The 15475-nt window shown below is 41.7% G+C and overlaps 2 protein-coding genes across 4 annotated transcripts in view; one reads left to right on the top strand and one right to left on the bottom strand.

Annotated features, from left to right (window-relative positions):
* The window catches only part of LOC106585159 (NADH dehydrogenase [ubiquinone] 1 alpha subcomplex assembly factor 2), a 37422-nt gene extending 36155 nt beyond the window's left edge, over positions 1-1267 (bottom strand). The window contains exon 1 of the mRNA XM_014171060.2: positions 1037-1267. Within this exon, the coding sequence (XP_014026535.1) occupies positions 1037-1151 (115 nt within the window). The 5' untranslated portion in view covers positions 1152-1267. The remainder of the gene's footprint in view (positions 1-1036) is intronic.
* A 93-nt stretch (positions 1268-1360) lies between these two features.
* LOC106585161 (elongation of very long chain fatty acids protein 7) overlaps positions 1361-15475 on the top strand; it is a 40887-nt gene continuing 26772 nt past the window's right edge. Inside the window, exons 1-5 of one of the 3 annotated variants that reach the window (XM_014171064.2) lie at positions 1361-1812; positions 4995-5108; positions 5977-6058; positions 6449-6543; positions 7175-7243. In XM_014171064.2, the coding sequence (XP_014026539.2) occupies positions 7224-7243 (20 nt within the window). In that variant the 5' untranslated portion in view covers positions 1361-1812; positions 4995-5108; positions 5977-6058; positions 6449-6543; positions 7175-7223. The remainder of the gene's footprint in view (positions 1813-4994; positions 5109-5976; positions 6059-6448; positions 6544-7174; positions 7244-15475) is intronic. The other 2 variants (XM_014171063.2, XM_014171065.2) reach the window with 2 other exon arrangements.

Here is a 15475-nt window from a genome sequence, read left to right as displayed (position 1 = left end):
CCTAAATCTCCTCTCTCCTGGATAGTATTGACACGTGAAAGGACTGGGTGAATTTCAATCACATTGTTTTGCATTTTTCAAACTAGATGCTGAGACAACACACACTCCTTACGTTATAAATTGAAGAAGGATGCATCTCTGCTACAATGTCAAGTCATTGATGAAGGAAAGGGGACGAGGTAAGGAAGCTAATTCAGTCTACAGAACAGCATGAATGTCCTCGACCTTGCCTACTAAGGACCTTGCTACCTGAGGGACAACAGTGCCTAGTCACCACGGCTAAGTCTGCTGACTCACATCTGAGGCTTGGCTTATATATTAAGCTACATACACACTATCTTTCTCAGCTGAGAAATCTGACCTCGTTCTACATCCTCATAAGAAGGTTGAATGGAAAGTGTGTGAAGAGTAGAGGGAGATTAATTTATTGTAATTATGTGACAGGGTTGCAGTGCCATATTTTGATGGGATGTTTTAACAGAGATGGGCTTCACTGAGCTTTGACGTGTCAAATGTGTTTCAATTAACACACAAGGAAGAGGAGTGTATGGAATGTATTGAAGAAACTGATGTGATTTGTTTGGGATATATCAAAACAGGTACACGTACTCCATCTAGTGGTCATATATTACATGAAACAAAAAGCGACAGCCAAGATCTCAATAACATGTTGCAAAGAGATCAGAATTCAATGCCACTAATGTAATAATCTCGATTAAAATTAAAATGTGTAGGAAGATTTGGTCACAGTTTGAGCAAGCTATAATTGTACATATTGAAACGAATATTTGCTAGCTAACATAGCTACTGTTACATTTGATTACTTTGTAGCCTATACCATTTACTGTAACGTTAGCTAGCCATCTAAACGTGTAGCTTCTAGTTAAAGTAGATGGCTAATAAAACTGGAGAATTCCAGAAGACAGCTAACGTTACGTGTAACTAGTTATGTAGCTAGGACAACAATAACGTTACAGAGGTGGCTGTCTAGGTCAAAGTTTCTAGGGATGAGGTAGCTAAAGCGTTAACAACTTACCCGTCCAAGTTTTTTGCTCGGGCTGCCAGTAGTATTTATTTCCGAAATGGTCGGTGCCCACATGTTCTTTTATCACCCCAAAGCTCCGGCGTAATAGACCCCCGATCCTGCTCATATTGAGAAAATATGATCTAGCTATCGGGCTCGTATTTTTCACCACACAACCTCACCTCTCAACGCATGTTCAATTGGATTTATTGTTTATGCAATCTCCCGTATCTAAAAACAGACAACAGTAAGATATGTTTTAATTGGATGACAGAATCAGAGGAACCAATCAGTACACTTGTTATACCAGCGAGGGCTCAAAAATCCTGACGTAACAACATGGCCGCGTACACCCCTTGTTGGCTGGAGCTATACTAGCTTGCTAAATGAGTTTAAATAAGACAGAGCGTGAAATTTGACTGATTCAAATTATTTATATTGACTTTTATAAATCCAGATCACAGAGATTTATTTACACAAAAAACGTTTGCAAAACTGGCTTAGTAGCTAACGTTAACGATATTGAATTTGTACATGGTTAGCCAAGCTAATTATGCTATGCTAGCTTTAGAACAACCATAACAAACAGTCATGCTAGCTAGCTAAATTATTTAAATATACATATATTGAGGGAAGTTGTTTGGGTTTCTAACAGCAAGACAGGCTGGACTTGACGACACACTTTGCCTGAGACGGGCAGGGTCAACAGTGAGGAGGAAAGTTGGCCAAATCATCATCCCATCTGGGAACACTATTCTATTGTTTCTCTGATGGATTCACTTTTATACGTGAGTTTGAAGGATGCTTGTTTCCTGATGTGTAAAATCAAATCAATGTTTATTTGTATCATGAAATATGAAACTCTCTTCACTCTGTCATTGGTAGTAGGTCTGACAATATGGCAATTGAGAACATTATTTTGTTATAATTACCATATAGCCTAGGCCTATAACGTAATGCATGCTTCCCTCAAAACCTGATTTCAACATAACTTGATACATGAGCAAGCAACCTACAACTCAACATGGACATGTGTTGCCTAGGTAGCACATATTTAGAGTCCTCCTGGTGCTGTTGGAAGCTAACCCTCTCCTCTTGGCTGTTCTGTAGCATGCTATCTAGAGGGGCAGATGGAGTGGTTGTGGTGATTTGACCTGGAGAACAAAAGCAGGAAACCACAGTACACCTGTAAAGCAGTGTGCATGGTACGCACACCCGATGGCACCCACTAGATGGCAGCATCACTATAACTGTGTACTTCACTAAATATTGGTGGACAGGAGTGGGTGTGAGAGAGAGGGTATGTGCTATTGTGCTTCATCGAAAGCACTTATCTGCCAATGAGTGTGCAAGCAGTAGTGTGTGTATTTTACAGTGCATGTCAGAGCAAAAACCAAGCCATGAGGTTGAAGGATTTGCCCATAGAGCTTTGAGACAGGATTGTGTCAAGGCACAGATCTGGGAAAGGGTACCACAAAATGTATGCAACATTGAAGGTCCCCAAGAACACAGTGGCCTCCATCATTCTTAAACGGAAGAAGTTTGGAACCACCAAGACTCTTCCTAGATTTGGCCGCCAGGCCAAACTGAGCAATCGGGGGAGAAGGGACCTCATACTGGGGCGAAGGTTCACCTCCAACAGGACAACGACCCTAAGCACATAGCCAAGACAACACAGGAGTGGCTTTGGGACAAGTCTCTGAATGTCCTTGATAAGGCCCAGCCAGAGCCCAGACTTGAACCCAGTCAAACATCTCTGGAGAGACCTGAAAATAGCTGCGCAGTGACGCTCCCCATCCAACCTGGCAGAGCTTGAGAGGACCTGCAGAGAAAAATGGGAGAAACTCCCCAAATACAGGTGTGCCAAGCTTGTAGCTTCATACCCAAGAAGACTCGAGGATGTAATCACTGCCAAAGGTGCTTCAACAAAGTACTGAGTCTGAATACTTATTTTTTTATTATCAATTTGTTAAACATTCTAAAAACCTGTTTTTGCTTTGTCATTATGGGGTATTGTGTGTAGATTGATGAGGGGAAAAAACTATTGAATCCATTTATAATAAAGCTATAACGTAACAAATTTGGCATGACAAAATCTGAATACTTTCGGAATGCATTGTAAGTGGATTATACAGAAATGTGACACAATATTTCTTACAAGAACATGCAGTCAATCTCTCCTCTACTTTGAGTCAAGAGAGACTGTCATACAGTACCAGTCAAAAGTTTGGACACACCTACACATTCAAGGGTTTTTCTTTATTTTTACTATTTTCTACATTGTAGAATAATAGTGAAGACATCAAAACTATGAAATAACACATATGGAGTCATGTAGTAACCAAATAAGTGTCAAACAAATGAAAATATATTTTATATTTAACATTCTTCAAAGGAGCCACCCTTTGCCTTGACAGCTTTGCACACTCTTGGCATTCTCTCAACCAGCTTCATGAGGTAGTCACCTGGAATGCATTTCAATTAACAGGTGTGCCTTGTTAATTTGTGGAATTTCTTTCCTTAATGCGTTTGAGCCAATCAGTTGTGTTATGACAAGGTAGGGGTTGTATACAGAAGATAGCCCTATTTGGTAAAAGACCAAGTCCAGCTCAAATAAGCAAAGAGAAACGACAGTCCATTATTACTTTAAGACATGAAGGTCAGTCAATGCGGAAAATTTCAAGAACTTTTAAAGTTTCTTCAAGTGCAGTCGCAAAAACCATCAAGCGCTATGATGAATCTGGCTGTCATGAGGACCGCCACAGGAAAGGAAGTCCCAGAGTTACCTCTGCTGCAGATGATAAGTTCATTAGAGTTAACTGTATCTCAGATTGCAGCCCAAATAAATGTTTCACAGGGTTCAAGTAACAGACATCTCAAAATCAACTGTTCAGAGGAGACTGTGTGAATCAGGCCTTAATGGTCAAATTGCTGCAAAGAAACCACTACCAAAGGACACCAAAAAGAAGAGACTTGCTTGGGTCAAGAAACACGAGCAATGGACATTAGACCGGTGGAAATCTGTTCTTTGGTCTGATGAGTCCAAATTTGAGATTTTTGGTTCCAACCACTGTGTATTTGTGAGATGTAGAGTAGGTGAATGGATGATCGCCGCATGTGTGGTTCCCACCGTGAAGCATGGAGGAGGTGGTGTGATTGTGTGGGGGTGCTTTTCTGGTGACACTGTCAGTGATTTATTTAGAATTCAAAGGCACACTTAACCAGCATGGCTAACACAGCATTCTGCAGCGATACGCCATCCCATATGGTTTGCGCTTAGTGGGACTATCATTTGTTTTTCAACAGGACAATGACCCAAAGCACACCTCCAGGCTGTGTAGGGGCTATTTGACGAAGGAGAGTGATGGAGTGCTGCATCAGATGACCTGGCACAATCACCCGACCTCAACCCAATTGAGATGATTTGGGATGAGTTGGACCGCAGAGTGAAGGAAAAGGAGCCAGCAAGTGCTCAGCATATGTGGGAACTCCTTCAAGACTGTTGGAAAAGCATTCCTCATGAAGCTAGTTAAGAGTGTGCAAAGCTGTTCATAGTTTGTCTTCACTATTATTCTACAATGTAAAAAAATTTAAAAATAAAGAAAAACCCTTGAATGAGTAGGTGTGTCCAAACTTTTGACTGGTACTGTACATACTGTTGACATTAGCCCAATGTGTACATTGAAGGGCAAGACTGCTGCTCAGCACTTGACCATATCACTGGGCAATAGTCAAGATTAGATCAAACTAGAGCCTGTGATGTTACAAATGCGGTGTGAGAGAGAGAGTGAGAGAGAGAGTGTGAGAGAGAGTGTGAGCGAGTGTGTGAGTGAGAGCGAGTGTGTGTGAGAGAGAGAGAGCGAGTGTGTGAGAGAGAGCGAGTGTGAGACTATGGGTGTGTGTGAGAGTGTGAGAGACAGTGAGTGTGTGTGAGAGAGGCTCTGATGGTCACTGGGAGTGTGTGTTGCAGGTCCAGTCGGTATGTCCACAGGTTCAGTGTGCAGTGGTACCCGTACGACACGGGCATAATTGTGTCCAGCTCCTTCGACAAAACCATGAAGGCCTGGGACACAGACACTAAAAGGTATACCTACATACTCTTTCTCTTCCGTTGTTTTTCTCTCACATACATCCTTTGTCTGTCACTTTCTTTCTCTCTCGCTCTCTAGCACACTCCGTCTCTATCTCTGCCTCATATGGTGCGCTCTATGCTGAGCTAGAGTTACACTGCTTCCATGGTTACCGCAAAGGGTCAGCTAAAGGACAGTAAAACATACACACACACACACACAGGCACGCACATGCGTGCACACAGGAATTCAGATCCAGGAATCAGTATCCAGTACCTGCACCACACTTAAGCAGATAAGAAGTGCCTTGTATAATAGAAAAGGTCTAGCTAGCTACAGTATGTATGCGTGGGTTAGCTATGTCCTCGATAAGCATCAGCATTGTATGTCATTTATATTAAACTGACATTTTCTGAGCCCATGAATGGTTAAGAGATAAGTGTATGTGACAGTGTGTTGAGACAGAGCCCCCTCTGTGTGTACCCATTGGGTCAGCCCTTGCTAGTACTGGCACACAGTGGCAGCCAAGGCACCAGAGAGGGCACTTGTGTTTGCAGATGGATTTGCATTGTAACTGTCGCTCTGCTGCCTTCCTCCAGCCTCTTAGTCCCCTGCCGTGCTCTGTTCTCCCACACTGCCATGTCCTTCTCTGCTCTCCTCCATTCCCCTCCATTCCTCCCCTCCATCTCTCTCCCAGTCTCACAGCCACATTCTTCATTTCTGTCTCCTGGTCCCATTGTGTCAGTCACGGCAGTGCTCTTTCCTGTCATGCTGGCCGGCTGACCGAACAGTATTGTTGTCTCTCTACAGCACATAGATATCAGGTTTATGTTCAGGTTGAACTGAAGCTGATAGTTCCTTCTCCTTCCTGTGTGTCTGTAGCCCAATGAAGTGTTCCAGTTTGAAGGGAACGTCTACTGCCACCACATGTCCCCCATCTCTAGGAAACACAGCCTCATTGCAGGTGTGTGTGTGTTGCTGCGTTTACGCAGCCCAATTCTGATTTTTTCCCCCCCAATTATTAGTCTTTTGACCAATCAGACCAATAATAGCAAGTTTGTGCGCTTAAAACATTATTTACTCTCTATAATAATCAGTTATTACATTTGTAAAGCTATTTTCATTATACAGAATAATCTCAAAGTGCATAAAATAAAAACCTATTAGGAAAAAAAAGAATGGACACAACTAGACAGGCCAACTGACACAAAGAACACAGCTGACGCTACAAGGGAACAGTCTGTCTTACTGATATAATCTAAGAAGGAACATTGGCTCTACTCTCCAGGCAGTCCATTCTGTAAACCTGTCAACAAGGTATTCATTTGCCCCTTTTGCTATACTTATTCCACAGTATACCTCTGTTCTGATGCAAGGCCTGCAGCAATGATCCTCTCCACGGATTGTGAAAGCTGTTAGCATGACGGCTGATTGTGAAACAGCGGTGTGGTGGGTTAACAAAGTGTATGCCCCTTGGGGTCTCAGGAGTTGGAAATGACTCCAGAACAGTTTAGATAGACATGATAGGAATCCAGGCGGTGCCCCCCCTGCTGACAGAGCAGGACAGACTGGTTGTACATACCTGCCAAATCACTTGTTTAACACCCACACTGCTCTCTTTCTTCATCGCTCTCTCAATGCATTTCAAAGGGTCTCTCGCTCTCTCTCTTTCTGTGCGTGTGTTTTTCTCTGACTTTCTCAATGTTGCTGTCTCTCCCTTTGTCCGCCCACCCCCCTGGTGCTACTCAGACCAAAATTATAATTTCATTTCTGCCGGGTTTGAAAATAATTGACTCAAACCTGGTTATCTTGTGTCTATCTCTGTCAATTATCTTGCTCCCTGACTGCTCACACCCTCTGTGTGAATAATGATCTGTGTTGTGAGCTCATGTATATCAATGGCTGGTATAAGTGCTCTCATATATAGCTACACTCCTGTCTCATCTGAGAGAACCAGGGCCTCCAGTTTCTCCTCTCGGTTACAAAGCATTTATACACAAAGTGAAAGTAAAGATGTTTTTCCTTTGTCTTAGTCATGTATGTAACCTCTCAATGAATCCCTTGATCTGTGTGTTCTCAGTGGGTACCAAAGACCAGAAACTACCGCTCTGTGATCTGAAGTCTGGCTCATGCATCTAGGTTCTGCAGGGTGAGTGCGCCGTACGCACACACGCACTCATGCACACACACCTCAGGTCACAGAGGTCCTATCTGTCCGGTGGTCGCCAAGATATGAGCACATTTTAGCTACAGCCAGGTAGGCCAATTAACACCACAGCTGGAGAGATACAACAACAACCACCGTGTCATGCCTTTAGATACATGTACCTCCCTCAGGCACACCAAGAGACCATGGCATTGCCTGGGAACTAGCCTCTATTCCCTGGGAGTGCAGGCAGGCAGGATACCCACCTGGTTTACGCCAAATTAGATCAGCTAATTAAACCATTGGGATCATATCACTGTCCCTTTGGGCTGTAAGTGATTTGAAAAACATCTGGGCATGCTTGAACTGCTACTGATAACATGGGCAATTGGACAGTGAAGGACACTGTCTTTGGAAATGTATGGAGTGATATTCTTTTTTAGTATGGAGGGCTATTTTCAGGAAATTTGAGGCACTAGAGCTGGAAAATTGAAGGGACTATGTGGCATTGTGGTAGTTGTAGTGTTACAGAACAGGTTTAACCTCTACTGTGAACAAAAATTATTTTTAAAAACGCAATTAATGGAATTAACTGGAATGATCTCTTGTCCGATACAGATGTGGAAGCTGATAGTCAGGTTTTTCTATCCACAATCCAGACTACAATAAATGGCTTCCTAAAGAAAATCAAATCCAAACCTGGCCAAAAGAGCACTCTTCCCTGGCTAAATGGAGAAATCTGGAAACTGATGAAAGAACGAGATTATGCTCTAAAAACATCCCTTAAGTCCAAATTAGAGCATGACAGACGTAGGTTTACCATGTTGAGAAATAAGGTGATGAAAGAAAATCAGACAGGCCAAGGCAAACATTTTTATTAACATAATTGGTGAAGCAAAGGGAAATTCTAAATTGATCTGGGAGAATCTAAAAAAGTGAACAGGGAAAGAGCATAGTAACACTGCTAAAATTCTAGAAATCACGGTGAATGACAATCTAACACAGGATGCAGTCGAAATAGCAATAGCCTTCAATTCCTAGTTTGTTGACTCTGTCAGGGTACTGACACAGAACCCCTCCACTTGTTTCTTGGGCTCAGTGCTAGTGAATGACACTCAACCGGTCTTCAGAGGGGAACAAGGTGATTAGCTCACTAAAGAATGCTAAAGCCAAAGATATGTTTGTAGTTTTTAAGAAAGGTAGAGTCCAGCCCAGAGTCACTCATTGGCCCCATTACTAAGGTCACCAACACATCTATTGGTCAGGGGGTGTTTCCAAGGGTCTGGAAGTCCGCGATAATAACAGCAATCTTTAAATCGGGTGACCCTGCTGACGTGAGTAACTACAGGCCCATTAGTATACTACCTGTGGTGTGGAAGGCTGTTGAAAAGTGTGTAGCAGAACAACTGATTGCCCACCTCAACAATAGCTCCTTCACATTACTCTCCATGCAGTTTGGCTTCAGAGCAAAACACTCCACAGAAACCGCCAGCTGCTTTCTTCTGGAAAATGTGAAGTCCAAGATGGACAAAGGGGGTGTTGTTGGGGCTGTGTTTCTGGACCTAAGGAAGGCTTTTGATACTGTTAACCATGAGGTTCTCATCACAAAATTGTCCAAGTTAAACTTTTCCCTCGATGAGTTGAGATGGATGAAATCATACCTTGAAGGCAGAACTCAGCGTGTCAGAGTGAGCAATGAGCTGTCGCCCGCTCTTAGCTATGATGTGGGCATGCCCCAAGGATCAATACTGGGGCCCCTCCTGTTAAGTATGTACATTAATGATCTGCCTTCTGTCTGTATTGGGTCTGAAGTTCAAATGTATGCAGATGGTACAATGATATATGTGCATGCAAAGAGCAAACAACAAGCTGCACAAGAACTCACTACTGTAATGGTCCAGGTTACAAAGTGGCTCAGTGACTCATGTTTGCATCTCAATGTGAAAAAAACTTTCTGCATGTTCTTCAAAGAGGGCAACTGATGCTACTGAGCCAGATCTCTATGTGTCAGGGGAGAAGCTCCAGGTGGTATCTGATTTGAAGTACCTTGGCATCATACTTGATTCCAACTTCTCTTTTAAAAAGCAGGTGAAAATGGTAACTCATAAACAAATTCAACCTAGCTAATTTCCGATTAATACAAAATTGTTTGACTACAGAGGTAGCAAAACTGTACTTCAAATCTATGATACTCCCCCACTTAACATACTGCTTGACTAGTTGGGCCCAAGCTTGCTGTACAACATTAAAACCTATTCAGTCTGTCTACAAACAGGCTCTCAAAGTGCTTGATAGGAAGCCCAATAGCCATCATCACTGTTACATCCTCAGAAAGCATGAGCTCCTGAGTTGGAAAAATCGGTGCAATACATCGACGCATGTCTTGTATTCAAGATCCTAAATGGCCTGGCTCCCCCTCCACTCAGTATTTTTGTTAAACAGAAAACCCAAACATATGGCAGCAGATCCACAAGGTCTGCCATGAGAGGTGACTGTATAGTTCCCTTAAGGAGTAGCACATTTAGTCAATCTTCTTTCTCTGTGAGAGCTTCCCATGTTTGGAATACACTGCCATCAGACACACACAACTGCACCACCTATCACACTTTCACAAAAAACATGAAGCCATGGCTAAAGGCCAATCAGAATTGTGAACATAATCCCTAGTTGTGTATTTCTGCTTTCCATGTTGTCTGTAGCTTGTGAGGTGTGGAAATGCTTTGTTGCTTTTATGGATTTTGTCTTGTTGCGCTCTGTCTGCATGCTACATCTTGCTTGTCCTATGTTGCTCTGCGTGCGCTCACTGCTCATCGATTGTCTGTATTGTTATTGTAATTGTTTTTAATAACCTGCCCAGGGACTGAGGTTGAAAATTAGCCGGCTGGTTAAAACCGGCAGTTTTACTGAAACGTTGATTATTGTGCACCGTCCCAGTAAAAATAAACTCAAACTCAGATGCCGTCTTAATTCGAGCCAGTTTGCTACAGCAGGAAAATAATCCTGCAGCAACAAGAAATGTGAATTATGTGAATTATAATTAATGGGCATTTGTTGTTCTGGCAAATCAAGTCACACTTTAAAGTGGAAATTACACATTTTAGAAGCCTTTTTAAACCTTGACTATTCTAGTTTGCATTTCCTGTAGTACAAGAAAATTCTCAGCAACAAAAGAGCGATCAAAATAAGACCCTACATCTGTACGTTGTTTATCCCCAGTGATGTGAACCTTCACCCGCAGACCAGTTAGGGGACGTTTATGTAAGGGCCCTTTATATGTCCCTATAGGGCCTGAGGGTGCTGTCACATGTCCCCTGAGGGATAGGTGAGAAATAGAAAGCTGTTGATTTTAGGGTTCGCTCTTCTCTCACACTCTCTCAATTCAACTGGCTTTATTTGGCATGTTTACATTGCTAAAGCAAGTGAAATAGATGATAAAATAAACAATATAAAATGAACAGAAAACATTACACTCACAAAAGTTCTAAAGGAAGAGACATATCAAATGTCAAATGTCATATCATGGTGTTGTAACGATGTGCAAATAGTTAATGTACAAAAGGGAAAATAAATCAACATAAATATGGGTTGTATTTACAATGGTGTTTGTTCTTCACTGGTTGCCCTTTTCTTGTGGCAACAGGTCACAAATCTTGCTGATGAGATTACACACTGGTATTTCACCCAATAGATATGGGAGATTATCAACATTTGATTTTTTTTAGAATTCTTTGTGTGTCTGTGTAATCAGAGAGAAATATGTTTCTCTAATATGGTCATACATTTGGCAGGAGGTTAGGAAGTGCAGCTCAGACCTGGCTCTTCTCGAGAGCCAGGTCTGCCTACGGCGGCCTCTCTCAATAGCAAGGCTATGCTCACTGAGTCTGTACATAGTCAAAGCTTTCCTTAATTTTGGGTCAGTCACAGTGGTCAGGTATTCTGCAACTGTGTACTCTCTGTTTAGGACCAATTAGCATTCTAGTTTGCTCTGTTTTTTGTTAATTCTTTCCAATGTGTCAAGTAATTATCTTTTTGTTTTCTCATGACTTGGCTGGGTCTAATTGTGTTGCCGCCCTAGGGCTTTGTGTGGTCTGTGTTTGTGAACAGAGTTCCAGGGCCAGCTTGCTTAGTGGACACTTCTCTAGGTTCATCTCTCTGTAGGTGATGGCTTTGTTATGGAAGGTTTGGGAATCGCTTCCTTTTCGGTGGTTGTAGAATTTACCGGCTCTTTTCTGGATTTTTGAAAATGAACGGGTATCGGCCTAATTCTGCATGCAGTCTCAATTTGGTGTTTGTCCCATTTTCTTTATTGGCATAATGTAACAATGTACTTATTGCAAATGGAATGATTCATTAACAATATATTTAGAAAAATTTGTAATTTAGCAGATGCTCTTATCCAGTGCGACTTACAGTTAGTGCATTCATCCTTAAGATAGCTAGATGGGACAACCACCTATCTCAGTCATAGTAAGTACATTTTTCCTCAAAGTAGCAATCATTAACGTCAGTGCTAGTAGGAGGGGGGAAAGTATAGTGCAAGTGTTGGTTCATGAAAGGCAAGGGTGTAATTTTTTCTATTTTTTTTTGGGGGGGGGGGGTGTTGTGGGATTATAACAACATCCTTAAAGGTAATAAATATTGTCACAAACAGGACCATCAGTATCAATAATAATCAAGGGTTGCGGGGGGATTGGGTTGTATTAGAAATTTAAATCAATAAGTAGATAACACTTGGTTGGTCTGTCACTAGGCAGGTTGCCATTGACCCAGGTTTAAATCGACAAAAACAATGTCACATTTTCTATAGATCGACATTGTTTATCTGTTCGACGGGTGGATTTTCTTTTGTGTATAACTCTCTGTATTGTGGCAATGAGGATGGAAACTGTGGGGGGTTTTTTTTCAAATAAATTATGATTGCCGAATAATTGAAGGTACGCAGGGCACGTGATGCCAAGCTTGCTAAATAAATGTTTCTTTGCAGGACAAGGATTGTCCTGACTTTCAAGAACGCCTGAATTGCTTCGCCTTGCTTTCTGGTTGGCTGGATGCAAGTTTCCCCGTCCAATTATTTCATATCGACAGCTGTGCAAGTTTCACCATGGTACTGGCTGTGGCGATATTTGGCACATGAGAATTATTTGAAAATGGCGAAAAGTAAATTCTTGCATTCTATCCATTCTGGCTACTGCGAGCTACCCGAGACGAGAAAGAGATAGGTGGGAGGGCATACGGGCTGTTGGCAATTTATTAATGCGCAATTTGCCTAAATGGATAATGTAAACACTTCGACCACTATTTTTTGCAAGAAAGTCGTTGGGGGGGGTTTGACGTCATTACCTCCAGCTGTTTTTATAGACACACGACAGTTCAAAGGAAAAGCACCGTAGCAGACAATTGTCACATCTATTTTCTATGCCAACTATCCAAATGTCTACAAAAACATCACTGGACAAGTTCATGGAAACATTGCTACTCCTGTCCCTCATTTTATGGCAGGCAGCAATGTAGTGCGCTGCCAACCCACAGCTCTCTACATCCTCCCCCAACAGGACGGGTAGCCTATTCTCATCAGAGAGGTTGTGGAAACCTTCAATGATTTTTTTCAACAAATTTCTTTGGGGGGGGAACTCTCCAATTGCATTATATTTTTTACATAGTGTCAGCTCTGTCTCAGGTTCTGCAGGGGTGCAGTGACTGCACAACCTGTTCTCTACAGGGAGCCAAGTTTCCTGTGTCTACCCTTCTCAATAGCATCAAGTCTGTATTTTGTCAAGGTTTTGATCAGTAACCATGGTCAAATAGTTTGCCATGGTGTACTGTCAATTTAGGGCCAGGTAGCACTTCATTTTGCTTTGTGCTTGTGTTTCCCAATAAGTGATCTAGTTTTGTTTTGACCCTGTTGTAATTTGGTTGATTGATGTGATGTTCTGGTCCTGAGGCTTCGGTGTGTTAGAACAGGTTTGTGAACTCAGTCCCAGGACCAAGCTGGATAAGGTACTATTTTCTTTGCTTACCTCTTAGCATTGCAGGGCTTGGTAATGATATGAGAGGGTGTCAGTGTATTTTAGATGTTTCCAAAGCTCTTTTTAAAAAAGTATTATTATTAGTGGATATTGCCCGAATGCTGCCCTGTATGTATTGTTCTTAGTGTTACTCTGGACATGTAGGAGAATCTTGCATAACTCCGCATGCAGGGTTTCAATGGGGTGTTTGTCCCATTGTGTGAAATCGTGTTTCGCAAGTGGACCACATACCTCGCTGCCATAAAAAGCAATTGGTCCAATGATACATTCTGTTAGTTTTAGATGCATTTTAATATGCTATTCAATTTGAATTTCTTTATTAATGGTGTAGAATACCCTGCATGTTTTCTCTCTCAGTTCAGTCACTGCCTCATTTAGACATTTCAGCTTTTCATTTTTAATTAATTTGTAAAAATGTAAAAAACATAATTCCACTTTGACATTGTGGTATTGTGTGTAAGCCAGTGACAAAATATATCTATTTTAAATTCAGGCTGTAACACAACAAAATGTGTAAAAAGTCAAAGGGGTGGGAATACCTTCTGAAGGCACTAAGAATTTATAGTGTTATCAGCATATCAATATTATGTTAATTCATTATCAATACCTTACGCATGTTCATGTAAATCGGCTCATGTGCAGTCATATTGTTCCTAAGATGAACCAAGGTCTCTGAGACCTGGATCGTATTCATTAGTGCTCATTCTAGCGAATCATAGCAAAATGTTTTGCGACGGAAAACCCGGTAGGTCCCTTCCTGTTTCGACCCGTTTGCTTCCGTTTGGTTCCAAATTAATACTACCCTGGCCACACATTCTGCCCACATTATCAGGATCCTGACGATGCTATCAGTAGATAGCTGACGCATTGTCAGTTTATGGTATATAGTCGGCACAGATAATATGACAGGGCAAGGAACACTGTCGCCTTCCACTAATGTTAATCAGAGGAAATACTGAACTAGTTATGCTGTTGGTCTATCCACCTAATGCCGTACATACTTATTGTACTGTTTCATATTGTATGTGTATATTTTTGTAATTACAGGGCTCAATTGTAAAACAGACCTTGGTTTCAGCAGGACTCCCTGTCAAAAGAAAGGTTAAATAAAATGTAAGTTGTCAGAATGTGGCAGCGCAACTTGTCACAGAGTAATTTTTTTTATTTGAATTAATCTTTGCTTATCTTTTTTAGTTGAAGTAGGCTAATGCCACAAATACACCACCTCAAATGATTGGCAGGTTTGAACTTCTATTGGTTGGTTCCATTGTTCTCTCCCTGGATGAAGATTATGTCATTGTTTTGAGTCTACTGTTTCATAAAGGTAGACACTGCTGTAATAACTTTTGACTTCCTCCTGCCATCAACACTTGAGTGACAGGATACTTCCTCAGCATGTTTCTTTCCACTTGACTACCTTTGCTAATTTAGGACCAAATGCTAACATGAGGTACTTTTCTGCATACAGTGCATTCGGAAAGTATTCAGACCCCTTGACTTTTCCCACATTTTGTTACAGCCTTGTTCTAAAATGGATTCATATTTTTTTTCTTCTCATCAATCTACACACAATACCCCATAATGACAAAGCAAAAACAAGTTATACATTTTTGCAAATGTATTAAAAATAAAAAACATCACATTTACATACGTTTTCAGACCCTTTACTCAGTACTTTGTTGAAGCACCTTTTGGCAATGATTACAGCCTCGATGCTTCTTGGGTATGAAGCTACAAACTTGGCACACCTCTATTTGGGAAGTTCCTCCCATTATTTTATGCAGAACCTCTCAAGCTCTGTCCTGTTGTCCTGTTGGAAGGTGAACCTTCGCCCCAGTCTGAGGTCCTGAGCGCTCTGGAGTAGGTTTTCATCTAGGATCTCTCTGTACTTTGCTCCGTTCATCTTTGCCTCGATTCTGACTAGTCTCGCAGTCCTTGCTGCTGAAAAACATCCCCACAACATGATGCTGCCACCACCATGCTTCACTGTAGGGATAGTGCAAGGTTTCCTCCAGACGTGACGCTTGGCATTCAGGCCAAATAGTTCAATCTTGGTTTCATTAGACCAGAGAATCTTTTATCTCATAGTCGGAGAGTCCTTTAGGTGCTTTTTGGCAAACTCAAAGCAGAATGTCATGTGCCTTTTACTGAGGAGTGGCTTCCATCTGGCCACTATACCATAAAGTGCTGCAAAGATGGTTGTCCTTCT

This window comes from Salmo salar, chromosome ssa24, assembly GCF_905237065.1.
Source record: "Salmo salar chromosome ssa24, Ssal_v3.1, whole genome shotgun sequence".
Taxonomy (NCBI): domain Eukaryota; kingdom Metazoa; phylum Chordata; class Actinopteri; order Salmoniformes; family Salmonidae; genus Salmo; species Salmo salar.
This window is presented reverse-complemented; position numbering and strand designations above follow the sequence as displayed.